Genomic DNA, 15,888 nt, shown 5'->3' with positions numbered 1-15,888 from the left:
TGGCCAACAATTCCCTATCTCCCACATCGTAATTTCTCTCTGCGGAGGAGAGTTTTCTTGAGAAAAAGGCACACGGTCGCCAATTGGCAGGAGAGGAACCCTGAGACAAGACCGCCCCCACACCCACCTCAGAAGCATCAACCTCAACTATGAAGGGTAACGAAACATCAGGTTGCACCAAGATGGGAGCGGAAGCAAAACTCTCCTTGATATCAGAAAAAGCCTTACGCGCCTCTACTGACCAAGAAGAAAAATCTACCCCCTTTCTGGTCATATCAGTGAGTGGTTTAACAATAGAAGAATAATTCAAGATGAACTTCCTGTAATAATTGGCAAAGCCCAAAAAACGCATCAGCGCCTTTTGATTCTCAGGAAGCTCCCACTCAAGCACAGCGCGGACCTTCTCTGGGTCCATGCGAAAACCAGAAGCGGAGAGAAGAAACCCCAGAAATTGAATTTCTGGAACCGCAAACACACATTTTTCCAGTTTCGCATATAATTTATTCTCCCGCAGGATGAGCAAGACCTGACGTAAATGTTCCTTATGAGTTTTGAAATCGGGAGAAAAAATCTAAATGTCATCCAAATACACCAATACAAATTTTCCCATCAAATGATAAAAAATGCTGTTCACGAAATGCTGGAAAACGGCTGGGGCATTCATCAAACCAAAAGGCATAACCAAGTTTTCAAAATGGCCCTCAGGGGTATTGAAGGCCGTCTTCCATTCGTCCCCTTCTCTGACCCTGACCAGGTTGTATGCCCCTCTTAAATCTAATTTGGAAAAGACTTTAGCCCCAACAACCTGGTTAAATAGGTCCGGGATCAGAGGAAGCGGATAAGGGTCACGAATTGTGATATTGTTCAGCTCCCTGAAATCCAGACAAGGTCTTAAAGAACCATCTTTTTTCTTAACAAAGAAAAAACCAGCGGCAACAGGTGACTTCGAGGGTCGTATGTGTCCCTTTCTCAGACTCTCAGAGATATAAGCACGCATAGCGATCCTCTCAGGTTGGGAAAGATTGTATAAACGAGATTTAGGCAGCTTGGCACCTGGGGTGAGATTAATAGGGCAATCGTACTCCCTGTGCGGGGGCAAATCCTGAACTCCACTCTCAGAGAAGACATCCGAAAATTCAGAGAGAAAAGATGGTATAGTCTTAGTAGCAACCTCAGAAACAGATGTCATGAGGCAATTCTCTCTGCAAAAGTCACTCCAACCATTTATTTGCTTCGCTTGCCAATCAATGGTGGGGTTATGCTTAGTGAGCCAGGGCAGCCCCAACACCAGCGGGGTGGGCAAACCGCTAAGGACGAAACATGACACCTCCTCAACATGAGCATCACTCACAATTAAACGGATATTGTGAACTATGCCCTTTAATGATTTCTGAGAAAGTGGAGCGGAATCGATAGCAAATACAGGAATATCCTTTCTCAAAGCGCACACCTGGAAACCATGAGTTATCGCAAAGTGATTATCAATGAGATTGACCGCTGCTCCACTATCCACAAAAATCTCACAAAAAATGTTCTTGCTCTCTAGCGCCACCCTAGCCGGCAGGACAAAACGGGAACTACAAGCAAACGGAAAATCTTCAATCTCCGCCTCAATCCTGCCAATAGTAACAGACGGAACATTTTTCAAAGATTTTTTCCTCTTTGTTTCTTTATTATACCCAGAGAACTGCCTGAATCTCCTAGAGGGACAAATATTTGCCAAATGATTAATACCTCCACAACAAAAACAAACCCTCCCATGCGGGCTGAATCTTCTATTGTCAGAAGCAATCAACCCCAGCTGCATGGGCTCCTGCTCAGAAGGGGCTGACAGCGACTGAGACTCCTGCGCAGAGAATGGGACCGCTGCACAGTCCTGGGACCGAGTATGACAGGAAGGAGAGATCTCTCCTCTCTCTCTAAGACGCCTGTCAATACGAACGGCCTGAGACATAGCAGAGTCCAAAGAAATAGGCCTTTCATGAAAGGCAAATGCATCTTTCAATCCCTCTGAAAGACCATGGCAAAATTGACTTCGGAGTGCAGCATCATTCCAACCAGTATCAGCTGCCCAACTCCGAAATTCTGAGCAGTATATTTCTGCGGATTGTTTACCCTGTCATAGGAGACGTAGTCTAGACTCCGCCAGAGCAATACGATCCGGATCATCATATATCTGACCCAGGGCTAAAAAGAATTCATCCACTGAATGGAGGGGCCGTGCCCCCTCCGGTAGCGAAAAGGCCCAGGACTGAGCGTTACCCCTGAGCAGCGATATAATGATCCCCACCCTCCGTTCCTCATCACCAGAAGAATGGGGAAGAAGGCGAAAATGGAGTTTGCAAGCCTCTCTAAAACGCACAAAATTCTCACTACCCCCGGAGAACGTATCCGGGAGCGAGATCTTAGGCTCAGAACAAGCTCCATGAACGCAAGCTGAACCGGTCACTTGAAGCTGAGAAAAAGTCTTACGGAGGTCAGCTACCTCCAATGAAAGACCCTGGAAGCGTTCAGCCAAAAGTGAAACCGGATCCATGCTTAAGACGGTTTTGGCGGCTTATAATGTCACGGAATGTGTACAGGTAACAAGGCAAAACAACATGCATAAATGTCTCGCTGGATCCAAAAGCTAAGGAACGAAAGGGAGACCCCTGTAGAAGACCTGGCACTTTCCCTGGCTGCTCAGCCTATGCATAGATCCGAATGGTGGAGGTATGCATATCCACGAACCTTGACTATAAAGCCCTGAGCACCCTACAATAGTGAGGGGACACGACCACCGGCTCCCTACACCAGACACGGAGGGAGTCAGGGTCACCTGGGATCCAGCAAACAGAAAATAACAGATAACAGTGTAACACTTAACTTTGTGGAGGAGAGGAGAACCAGATGGGCAAGCACACATACTCCAGGAAGAAATATAAGCCGCCCAGAAAAGCATTCTGGGGAAGAATTTAAAGGGAAACAATTAGTCCAACACATAACAGCTGAGAGACGCTAATGAGAGGCGGAGCTGAATACCACAACACAGAACTCAAGGGGGAGGTTCTGAAAGGCCTCTGTCAGAGCTTCTCAGCTGTCTGGTTGTGACAGTACCCCCTTCACAGAAGTTATGCCCACATTCTGACCCTTTCACAGTACTTATGCCCCTTTAAAAGTAGTGACCCTTTCATAGTTATGCTGATATTTTGTTCCCTTACAGTAGTTATACCCACATTTTGTCCCTTTAATAATAATGCCCACATTGTGCCCCTTTTAAAGTAGCTATGCACACATTGTGCCCCTTTCACAGTAGTTCTACCCACATCGTGCCCCCTTATGGTAGCTTTACCCACATCGTGCCTCCTCCCAGTAGTTAGGCCCAGATTTTGCCCCATTTCACAATAGTTATGCTACATGGTGCCCCCCATATTAGTTAAGCACACCTTGTGTCCCTTTCACAGTAGTTATGCCCATATTGTGCCCTATTCACAGTATTTATGCCCACATTGTGTCCCTTTCACAGTACTTACGGTATGCCCATATTGTGTCGCCTTCACAGTAGTTATGCCAATATTGTACCCTTTTCACAGTAGTTATGCCCCCTTACAGTAGTGCTTCTTTTACAGTAGTTATGCCCACATTGTGCCCTTTCACAGTATTTAGCAATTAACTGTCTCTGCATCCTAATGGCACAGAGACAGTTCAGAGCAGGACATACCTCAGCCATACTGGGACCGCAGGACAGCCGCCGACATTCCAGAACTGTCCTTCCAGATCCGGGATAGTTGGGAGGTATGCTCAGTGTGTACATGAAAGCAGAGGAATGAGATATATGGGAGATTGTCCCTACCCTAGACAGCTTGCAGATACAGAAGGGAAAGAAGGGAAGATAACTGAATAGCAGGGTTCACCAAGAGGGACCCCTTTCATTCTGGAAGAGTGTGTCTTTATGTGCAGCTGCACAGGCTGCACACTTCTGCTGGCTCTGGTCAGAATACACAGTGCATTATAGTTTGCTGCATACAGTTGTGTTCAAAATTATTCAACCCTTACTGAAATTTAGTGTTTTGGCCAGTTTGACATTGATTTTGATCATTTCAGTGATCTTGTTTACAATTAAATCAAAGAGGCACTTGTAAGTCAGACAAATATAACATAACATTTATAATGAAATAACCACAAATGTCTTTTCTGTGCTCACATCATTATCAGTTTTATTCAACCCCCAAGTGACATTCAATCTTAGTACTTAGTACAACATCCTTTTCCAGTTATAACAGCTTTTAAACGTGAAGCATAGCTTGACACAAGTGTATCTACGGGTATCTTCGTCCATTCTTCATGGGCAAAAGACTCCAGTTCAGTCACATTCTTAGGCTTGCACGCTGCAACTGCTTTCTTTAAGTCCCACCAGAGGTTCTCAATCGGATTTAAGTCTGGTGACTGCGATGGCCACTTCAAAATGTTCCAGCCTTTAATCTGCAACCATGCTCTAGTGGACTTGGAGGTATGCTTGGGATCATTGTCCTGTTGAAAGGTCCAACGTCTCCCAAGCCTCAGGTTTGGGACGGACTGCATCACATTTTCATCCAATATCTCCTGGTACTGAAGAGAATTCATGGTACCTTGCACACGCTGAAGCTTCCCTGTACCTGTAGAAGCAAAACAGCCCCAAAGCATGATTGACCCCCCGCCATGTTTCACAGTAGGCAAGGTGTTCTTTTCTTCATAGGCCTTGTTCTTCCTCCTCCAAACATAGCGTTGATCCATGGGCCCAAACAGTTCTAATTTTGTTTCATCAGTCCACAGAACACTATCCCAAAACTTTTGTGGTTTGTCCACATGACTTTTGGCATACTGCAGTCGACTCTTCTTATTCTTTGGAGACAGCAAGGGGGTGCGCCTGGGAGTTCTGGCATGGAGGCCTTCATTACGCAGTGTGTGCCTTATTGTCTGAGCTGAAACTTCAGTACCCACATCTGACAAATCTTTTTTCAGTTCCTCAGCAGTCACACGGGGACTTTTCTCCACTTTGCGCTTCAGGTAGCGCACAGCAGTCGAAGTCAGCATCTTTTTTCTGCCATGACCAGGTAGCGTTTCAACAGTGCCCTTTGCCTTGAATTTGCAAATGATGCTTCCTATGGTGTCTCTTGGTATGTTTAACATCTTTGCAATCTTCTTATAGCAATTGCCCTTCCTGTGAAGAGAAATCACCTCTTCTCTTGTCTTCCTGGACCATTCTCGTGACTTCACCATGTTTGTAAACACACCAGTAAATGTCTAGAAGGAGCTGAGTATCACAGTCATTTTAAATCTGCCTAATTGGTGCTTATTATGCTTGATTGCTGCTCCTTGACATCCACAGGTGTTTTCAATACCTGATCGAAAACACTTGAATGAACCTCTGTTCTTAAGAGTGGTAGTCTTTAAGGGGTTGAATAATTGTGTCAATGAAGAAATCACAAAAAAAAACATTTAATACTGTATTACAAAAACAATTTATGTCATTTTAGTTGCATTTGGTTCTTTAAAAAGTCCTTGTAAGATTTCATTCTGAACACAATTACAAATGTACACTAAATTCCCTAAAACCCTTTACAGCATTGGGGGTTGAATAATTTTGAACACAACTTGTATGGTGCTATTTAGCTGCAGACTGGTCAGTGTGCCCATGCTGTCATGTTCACCACCAAAAGAACCTACAATGGTCACACAAGCATCAGAAGTGACCTATGAAGTAATGGAAGAGGGTTACCTTTCTGTTGAGTATTTTTTTTTCCATTATGTGGACTATGCACTTTGGGAAGAAGGCATGCCAGCAGAGGCAGTATGGGCAATGTTGTAATACTGCAAAACATTGGGACCCTGGCATTCTTGTGGATATTACTTTGACACATACCACTTTCCCAAACATTTTTGCTTATTAAGTACATCTCTTCATCAGCAGGATAATGCACCTTGTGTGCGGAACTGCCAAAGAGATCATGGTATTGATTTGGCCTCCAAATTCTTTAGATCTCAATGTGATAGAGCATCATATTTCCTGGAAAAACTAGTCTGATCCATGGAAGGCCTCACCTCGTAACATACAGTACTTAAGGATCTGCTGCTAATGATGCTGTGCGAGATACTACAAGATACCTTCAGAGGTCTTGAGAAGTACATGTCTTTAAGCACAGGTCAGAGCTGTTTTACTAGCTTTAAAGGGGCGTATATATATATGTCAATGTACAAAACTGATATTTGCTCTGCCCCCCTGATATTAACTTTCAAGCAAAGGTTCATTTCAATGGAAGAATTAAAAAAACTACACCATGAACATACAGAGCTGGCATACAAGAGTAAGCAAACGATGTTAGATACAGAACATGCACTAGCAGGCATACATGGCAGCACATATCCAGTGGTATCTGATTTAACACAGGAATGATGAGAATAAAAAACTGTTGTCTGTGTTTGTGGCAGTAATTGGGTAGTAGCATTTACTGCTATCCAAACAGCTCTACTTTATTGGGAGTTTGTTTGCACAGTTGCTTTTCTAAACCAGTTGTCTCATATACTTAAAAAAGATGTCTGTCCACAATATTTCTTGTCATTTATTTGTCAGAAAGGGTCTTGGTCTAGCAAAGATGATCCATTGTTTAATATATAACAAACAGGAAAAAAATTATAATTGTTGTATAATTACAAATTGATAGCAAAATGATATACGATTTAGAAGCCTTTATTAAACTTCAAGAAATCCATTTGTTTAAATGAAGGTTATCAAGACAAGACTGTGCAGTTAAATTACCAAGGTCTACAATAAAGGTCTATAACAGGCTTGCTCAACCTGCGGCCCTTCAGCTGTTGAAAAACTACAACTCCCACAATGCCCTGCTGTAGGCTGATAGCTGTAGGCTGTTCGGACGTGCTGGGAGTTGTAGTTTTGCAACAGCTGGAGGGCCGCAGGTTGAGCCTGCTTGGTCTATAATAAACTCTTTGGACACAAACACAATGACAGAAACACCCACTCTAGAATGTTTAACTGGCCCTTGTGTTTATTCATCTGCTTGCCCTACCCTGAACAGACTTTGCCATCTGCTATCTGCATTTAGGATGGGATATAATGAATCATCTGTTAGGGCAATCAGAGTTAACTCCTTGCCCAGCTACAATGGTATGACTCTCAAACACTGCCCCTTCTTCCAGATATCTATAACATACAGTATATTATACAGTACACATGTAAATTTACCATTCAGGAAGCACAAAATGTTACAGTAGTTACAGCGCACGCATTAGGAAAAATGATGATAGTCTTAGTTTTTAATTTTTATTTTAAGCGATCCATATAAGTTCACTGTATAATTGATGTATGCAAACATTTCTAACACTGTGAAAATGCTAACTCCGAGAGACTCTTTAAGGGTTAAACAGGGGAAAGTTTATATGGAGAATTAGGAGTTAACGTCCAGAGCAGTCAACAAACGGATGAGAAAGGAGACTATGTCTGGAAAGGGTGGAGATTTCCTTGTGTGACAAGCACACACATTCACACTTTACATTGCACTATGACACAGTAGGTAACTTATTGCACTCTCTCACGCACACATACTGTACTTTTAACCACTTTTTTCAAACCCACTAAAAACCAGGCATTGGGTCTATCTCACAAATTCTATCACGTGCTTGTCCTTTTATGCTCTCCTGCAAGTTGAAAGATGTGATTCATGGATGGTGAGGGGACATCTTCTGCAACAGCTGCTTGAGGTGAGAAATATGAGTTTGAGGGTATTTGTCCGGGATTTATTTTCTAATATAAAGAGTGCCTTATAGTACCTGCTCTCGGATGTGACAGAAGCCAGTTGTCTGGTATGCTAATTTATTCTGACATGTGGCCGTTGTGATAACAGAAAGTACTGATTTATTTTGCTATAATCCATCAGAATTTTTCATTGTTTCAGTACAAGATTTCAAATGCTAATTTAGTTTCTTATTGCCTCTACCATAAGGCTCTGTGTTGTTTGCCTGTATGATGTGCTTATTCTTACTTAAATTCACCCCGTGCTCAGCTACCATTTAGCTACTTGTGGCCTGGCATCTTGTGGAGATTTGGATCTATTTCTGGCTGTCTCAGATGTCTGTATTTTTAGATCTCTGAATTGTTGGTTTGATGAAGATGTAGGGAACATGTATTTGCATGTGAGTGTGTATGTATGTGTGTGTATATATATATATATATATATATATATATATATTATACATTTTCTTATTGACATCTTTGTATTATTTTGCCTACTTGGTTTTGACATATATCTGTATTATAAATATTATTCTTACTAGCATCTTTGTATTGTTTGGTCTGCTTGGTTTTGACATATATCTATACCAGAGGTCTCAAACTAAGCCAGGTATATGGGCCACACAGAGAAAAAAATTCCAGTTGACAGATTACATTCATTTGAAATAAAAAAAATATTGTTAATAGAATATAGCACCGATAGTCCCCCCATAGTACTCCCAGACTGCTCTCAATGGAAATAGTGCCCCCTACAGTACACTCAATAGCGATAATGGTCCCCGAGAGTGTCCCCATTAGTAGCAATGCCCTCCATATTGTGAACAATAATAATGCCCCCACATTACCCCCAGAAGTAATAATGCCCCCAGTAGAAATAAAGCCTCATTATAGTTCCCCCAGCAATAACAAGGCCCCTCTATGATGAACCCCTTCAGAGTCCCAAAAAGTAATAAGGCACCCCTATAGAGCCCACAGTAGTAATAAAGCCCCATATAGTGTCCCCAGTAGGTATAATGCCCTTTATAGTGGCCCCTGTATTTATTAGGCCCCCTGTAACAGCTCCAGTGGTTATATTGCCTCCTGTGGTAGCTCCAGTATTTATAAAGCCCACCTGTAGTTCCCCCAGTATTTATAACTATAGCGCCCTCTTGTAGTGCAACAGCCTGTATTGATATCCTACTGTATTATAATGACCACCGTAGTGCTCTGCCCTTTATTAATGCCCCCTGCAGTTTCCTGTATTATACTGCACCATGTAGTGCTCCAGCCAGTAATAATGTTACTCCTGTAGTGTTCTGTATTAAAATGCTCCCCATGCAGTGCTCCCACCTGTATTAATGCCCCCCCCCCCCCATATTCCTAATATATATACTCATCTGACTCAGGCTCCCTGACTCTGTCTGCGATGCAGGCCACAGGTCTCTTCTGGTCTGTGGCCTGAGTTGCCATGTCCCGATGCAGCAGGTCTTGATGACATCACTGCGACCTCCTATGCTGGGTCTCAGACAGCACTATACTGTGATCACGAACACCTGCATCAGGATTCGAGCTCCTGCGCTATTCTACTGCCTCATAAGCTTCAGGCCTTTTGGCCTGCGATCTATGAGGCTGAATGGTGGGGAGGTTCCTGTGGTCCTTTGTAAAACTGCCGTCCCCTCAGACAGGGCCGGTTTTAGACAAAATGTTGGCCTGGGCAAAATCAAAAGAGGGGGCCCACATCTTGTAATAATGTGCTAAAATCACAGTCCGACACCCCCGCCGATCAGCTGTTTGTAGAGACGGTGCATGATGTTCACTACCATAGACATACAGCAGCAGAGCAGGAAGAGAGAAGGAAGACGGCATGTGAGCACAGTGCATGCTGCCTCCTCAAACAGCTGATCTTCGGGAGTGCCGGGTGTCAGACCCCCGCCGATCTAATATTGATGACCTATCCTAAGGATAGGTCATCAATATGAAAAAACCCAGAGAACCTCTTGAAGCTGCTACCCCCAATACTGTGCCTGTTCTGCTCCCCCTCATGTCCACAAACACTATACTATGCACCCAGATTGCCCTCATTAGTAATGGTGCCTCCAATAGTAATAATACTTCCCAAGATAGCCCCCATTAATAGCAATGCCCTCCATATTGTGTCAAATAATAATAACGCCCCTACAGTACTCTAGTAGTAATAATATAACCATAATGCTCCCAGTGGCTTTTATCTCCCCCTGTAGTGCCCCCCACTAGTTCCAATATATAATGCTTCCCCCCCATAGTGCAAATATATATATAATGCTCCACTGTAGTGCCAGTATGTATATAATACTCCTCCATTCCTCCCCAGTAGCCAGTAGTGCCTTATATATAATGATCTCCTTCCCCCTTCCCTGGTGCCCCCAGCAGTGTGGACATTTTGTATAAAAATAAAAAAACAGCCTCCCTCCTGTCCCCATGCCACTGTCTGTGATGCAGACCACAGTTTTATCTGTAGGCTTGTGTTGCTGCGTTCTGATGCATGCGGTCCCAATGACATTACAGCTCCTGCTCCAGGTCTTACATGATGACGTCATCATGCGAGACCCAGAGCAGGAGGTTGCAGTCATGTCATTTCGGCTTCTTGCTCTATTCTAACGCCTCACAGGCTTGAGGCCTAGCAGCCTGAGGCTTGTGAAGTTGAACGGCCATAAGTGCGCCCCTTTATGGGTAGCGAAATGGCACCCTAGCTGGATGACTACCCTCCCCTATCCATCGTCCCTAACCTAATTCAGAGCACATTACTGCAGGAGGTATAACAGGAGAGGACTATAACCCCCAGCATGTCTATTATTTAATATCAGAGCACATTACAGGGGGATGTATAAGAGTATGGGACTATAACTCTCAGCATGTCTAAGCCATTATTATGTAATATTAGAGTACATTATAAGAGAAGGTATAAGAGAAGACTACAACTCCTAGCATGTCCAAGCAGTTATTATGTAATATCAGAGTACATTATAAGAGGAGGTATAAGAGGAGAGGACTACAACCCCCAGCATATCCAGGGTGTTGTAATATACCCTGATATTATATAATAATGGCCTGGACATGTTGAGAGTTGTAGTCCTCTCCTCTTATACCTCCTCTTGTAATGTACTCTGATATTACATAACAAGCTGGACATGCTGGGAGATGTAGTCCCAGTCTACAACTCCCAGCATTTCCCTGGCACTTACATTGAATCCATACTTCTTCACATGCATGGCTGGTCTTCTTTATTATGTTACTGCACTGCTGAGCTCCGTCCTCCTGTTCTGGTCACATGATGGTGAGGTCATCGCAGGTCCTTCACCCCCTCTGACCTGCTGAGCTCCGCCTCCTGCATCTGACATTATTGCTGGTCCTGTCAGCACTAGGTAATGATTTCTCTTATATGTGAGGGAGGAGACCGTACACTGCATTGTAAAGTGCAGCTTCCTCGTACATTCAGCTGAACAGCAGCACTGAAGCAGGGTGGCTCCTTAGACAATGGATCCCTGGGCAATTGCCCAGTTTGCCCCCCCCCCCCCTAACGCCGGCCCTGCCCTTAAAGGCAGGTCGCAGACCGCAAATAATTGACTCAGGGACCCCATGTGACTGCAGGCCGCAAGTTTGAGGCCTCTGATCTGTATCAAACATGTTCTCATTGACCTCTTTGTATTGTTTAGTCTATTGGGTTTTGTCATATATCTGTACTATACATTTTCTTATTGACGCATGGGCGTAACCATAGCCATAGCAGCCATAGCACTTGCTATGGAACCCAGAGGTTGAGGTGGCCCAATCAGGTGCAAGAATGTTGTAACTTTGTATGGAGAATAACAATATGGAGGCCTTTTGTTGTAATGTGGGCTTTTCAGATATATTCAGCCATTATATATACCTGTAATTTTTTTGCTACTTTTGCTGCTGTTTTAATTTTCTTACACCAGGTGATAGAGGCCCCATCTTATTCTGCTGTGGGGTCCTATAAATTACCATATTTTTCATCCTATAAGATGCACCTGCACATAAGACGCACCTTAGAGGAGGAGAATAGGAAAAAAATACTTTTCATTAGACCTCAGCTCAGACCACAATGTTAATAAGACCCTCAATCAGACATCAGTTCAGACCACAATGTTAATAAGACCCCAATAATACCTCAGATGAGACCTTCCAATCAGACCTCAGCTCAGACCCCAATGTGAATGACCCCTCATTCAGATCTCAAATCAGACCCCAATGTGAATGACCCCCAGACCTCAGATAACAGCATTATGAATAACCCCCCCCCCCCATCAGACCTCAGATCAAACCCCCTTATGTGAGTGACCACCAGACCTCAGTACAGACCCCCTTGCCCAGCGCAAATAAAATAAAATAATCCACTTAACTCTCCTGTTCCGGATGCCACTGCCACCGCCTCCACTGCTCCCAGGATCCAGCTCCATTCTTCCTGCCGCATGCTCTGCTGTGACCCGACGAGCACAGCGTGAGGTCACAGAGCGCTGATGTCCTCATGCTGTGCGCAGTCACAGCGCAGCCGACGGCAGAGAACCAGGAAGCGGTGAGTACAGAGCACAGGGATCACTGCTTCACCGGTTCCCGATCTTACAGTACTTATGATATGAGCGCTTCCATAATGAAAGTGCTCATTAGAATTCACTCCATAAGACACACTGGCATTTTCCCCACATTTGTTTGGGAAAAAGTGTGTCTTATGGGGCACAAAATACGGTATAACTGACACCTGGATTCAACAGTTGTTGACTATAGAATTAACGACTGAATACCTGGGTAGAAACTCAAATAAATGAATGAAATAACTACTTCAGAACCAGCCATAAATAGCTGCCTCACCCACAGGTTTAATAATGTTTGTTACTTATTTAGTATTATTTGTATTCTTTGAACCAATATGGAATGACAAATGGAATGACGACGATACAACATGTAATTCTCTTTTATATGATGTAACAACATGTAAAGTATTATTATTTCATGTTCATACTTATAATTATATAAAAGTATAAGTGTACTTACACTTTGAAAAAACCCAATAAAAATATTTTGAAAGATTATAGACACTAAAATACGGTATAGTTATGCCCCTGTATTGATGTACTGTATTTGTATTGTTTGGTGTACTTGGTTTTGACATAAGTGTGTACTATATATTCTTTGTATTTTTTTTTTAAATAGTTTCTTTTCTGTAAACTCTAGCATCTTATTCACTTCCAGCTAGTATATTATCAGTTGTATTATTCACTAGCATTTCCAATAGTACTCTGCCTTTATTCTGATATTCCCTATTTGTTGTAATATTTCCTACTTCCTATTTTATACTGTATAAATGTATATCCTCTGTGTTTTACAGGTGCTGTTTTAATCTGATTCCCTGAAGTTCTGGTGACCACATGGCATTATCACTTAGCAATCCATGACTTATTATACATTACTATGACACCAGTGGGACATCTTGTACCGCTCAACGGATCCAGTGGAAGGGTGACTGCATCTGATCGTCTTGAAGCAGATAAAGCCAAATATGTGAAATCTCCACAAGTAATACATCGCAGGCAAAACCCAGCTATCACCCCTGTGTTGTCCAGGAAATCAAGCTTAATGCCTTGTAGTTCACAATTACAATCAGAATATTCTGTTAACAACCTCTTTAGCTCAACTACTCAACAGGACTCTCGAAAGCAAAGTAATTCCAATTTTGACAAATGTAATGATGTGTTTACATCTGCCACATCAAGGCCTTCCTCACCAGAAAGGTTTAAACCAAAAACGATCCTATCTCATTCTCGAAGCCTGTCTCCTAGCGTGCTGAGAAATCAAGCACATCTTAATTTTCAGCCTCAAAAAGAACAGACATATAGCCCAAATAGCAAATTTCCTTTGTCCCAGAATGGAAGCAACCCACAGACTACCCCTGGGTCTCCGACAACCAATCCTCACTGTTTAAGGAGATTGAGTGGTAAAAGAATGAACCGGCCAGACTCCCTTATTATTTACAGACAGAAGCGGGATGTGGCATTATCCAGCAAAGAAAACAACAACGAGGAGGCAGGGCTTGTCATTCGGCTTCTCCAAGGGACACCACTATTAAAAAGAAGTTCTCGGTTTTCACAACATACAGGTCAAACCTGCAACCAAGAGGTCCCACTGTCACCACGGCTACAAAGAGGAAAAGAGAAAACACTTGTTTGCCAAACTCCTTGCCCCATGTTCTCTAATGTTCAAGAAGTCTCTATAGAAGACCAGCTGACCTTTACTGATTTTGAAGCCCAAACATTTTTTGAGAGCTGTGGTTTGGAAGGTAGCTTGTTAAACCTACTTAATAGCTACCAAAAAGAAGAAACCACACTAATGGGTAGTCTGGAATCCATGGACAGAGTGAGCTGTGCTCTTGGTATTGCAGAAGAGGAGAAACAAGAAAAAACTCCAGTATCTGTAATTGAACGTAATGCCCGTGTAATAAAGTGGATATACAGCTGTCATCAAGCACGTAGCATTGGAGGACAGGAAAATAAGCAGCTGACTAGGGAATCTACTGTTTGACATGGTTCACAACACAACTCAACGCTATTAACAGTGCAAGAAAACAAAACCACAGTAACTTTCTACATCTTACCAATTCTATTTCCCAAACAAACTTGTAAATCGTTGCAAAATTAGTTAAATTCATATTTTTAGACAAAATAATTTCCTTACTGGTTGCTTTTAATTTATGTACAGCCTTTTTGCATCATTTTATGTTAATGACCTATACCACCTAGTTCTTACTGCATTACTTTTACTTATTAACGTATTGAAAGGTGAACACATTAAAATATGCTGACAAATCAGCTAATTCTATGCTAGAATTTCAATGATGTTAGAATATGTAGAGGAATCTGTGTTGAATCATCTACTGTAGATATTTATTTTCAGCAAATTTCCAAATTGGCATTGGTGTTTTGTTGGTTTTAAGGTCACATTAAAGATAGAAAACAGATCTGTTAAGATTCATGTTTTTATAGCCGTTATGAATTCCCACAGACGTATTTAGGATTGCAGAAACAACATATTGAAAAAATATAACCATTTTTATAGGGGATGACTACCGAATAATTAGTTGCCTTTATTTTAGTAATCACAAACAAATGGACACATGGTCATTTCCAAACCTGCTTATGTCACACAATTCCATTGGGGAATAATCTGCTCAGTTATTAAGATACAAAGTTCCATAAGAAAGCAATTATCTACATATTGTTACGTTCTTACTCATTCTTGCTTCTTAACTCTGCTAGTTTGCTAGTGAGGAAACCCCATTTAAACGGTGTCTCCTCTACATGGTGAGTTTCACTGTGTTCCTCTGGAGGCTCTTCCAGTACCCCCTTTTGCTTCAGAGCGTTGAACAGTACTCTGTTGCCACCTGCTAGTGAATACATCCCAGAGTGCTGAGGAGCTTTTCTGTGGAGGGTTGTCTGAAGTGCATGAAGATGCAGTCCTGCAGAAAAAGCAGCAAACCTTGTTAGTGTTCTTATCATTATCAGCAATGATTTACCTTCACATCTCTACTTAAATTGACATTTACTCTTCTGTTTCCATCTCCGATGCTTGCTCAACTCTCTGATCTGTTTCTTGTTCTTCTCTAGTGAACAATGAAGTTACAGTTCTCCAACCAAATGTTCCTTGAACCTGGAAACAATATATACTTTTCAGTACATAAATATGCATCAATAGATAATATATAAACTTTGCACTAGTAATTTGTAATTCAGTCCAACATTGACGCTTATATGTTACAATAACTCTATCTTTGCATTCTTACTAAGGGCTGTATTGCACCAACAGATTACCTGACAGATTTTCTGACCAATCATTGGGTAGATAGCCATTTACACACACAGATCTTTTGTTATACACACCAACTATTGGTCTGATGGGATAGATATTGGTCAGATAATACAGCCCTTAGTCACGTTCTTTTATAATCCTCATTGCATGCTCACACTGTGTATAATTTCAGGGATAACCCAAGGAAATTACCCTAACATTCACATAGCTACTCAACTTAAGGCTGTATTACACCTGCCGATCTTTCGGCTGACTAATTGTAATGAGTGTTCCTATGAACGTTCTTT

The 15,888-nt window shown here is 42.3% G+C and overlaps 1 protein-coding gene across 1 annotated transcript; it reads left to right on the top strand.

Annotated features, from left to right (window-relative positions):
- The first annotated feature begins 7,491 nt into the window (after nucleotides 1-7,491).
- FAM110D (family with sequence similarity 110 member D) lies at nucleotides 7,492-14,957 on the top strand. The gene is made up of 2 exons (XM_044286575.1): nucleotides 7,492-7,734; nucleotides 13,128-14,957. The coding sequence occupies exon 2, from the start codon at nucleotides 13,211-13,213 to the stop codon at nucleotides 14,315-14,317; it is 1,107 nt and encodes a 368-aa protein (XP_044142510.1). The 5' UTR covers nucleotides 7,492-7,734; nucleotides 13,128-13,210; the 3' UTR covers nucleotides 14,318-14,957.
- Nucleotides 14,958-15,888: the final 931 nt, after the last annotated feature.

This window comes from Bufo gargarizans, chromosome 3, assembly GCF_014858855.1.
Source record: "Bufo gargarizans isolate SCDJY-AF-19 chromosome 3, ASM1485885v1, whole genome shotgun sequence".
NCBI classification, from domain to species: Eukaryota; Metazoa; Chordata; class Amphibia; order Anura; family Bufonidae; genus Bufo; species Bufo gargarizans.
The sequence above is the reverse complement of the archived record's forward strand: the minus strand, read 5'-3'. Positions and strand labels throughout refer to the sequence as shown.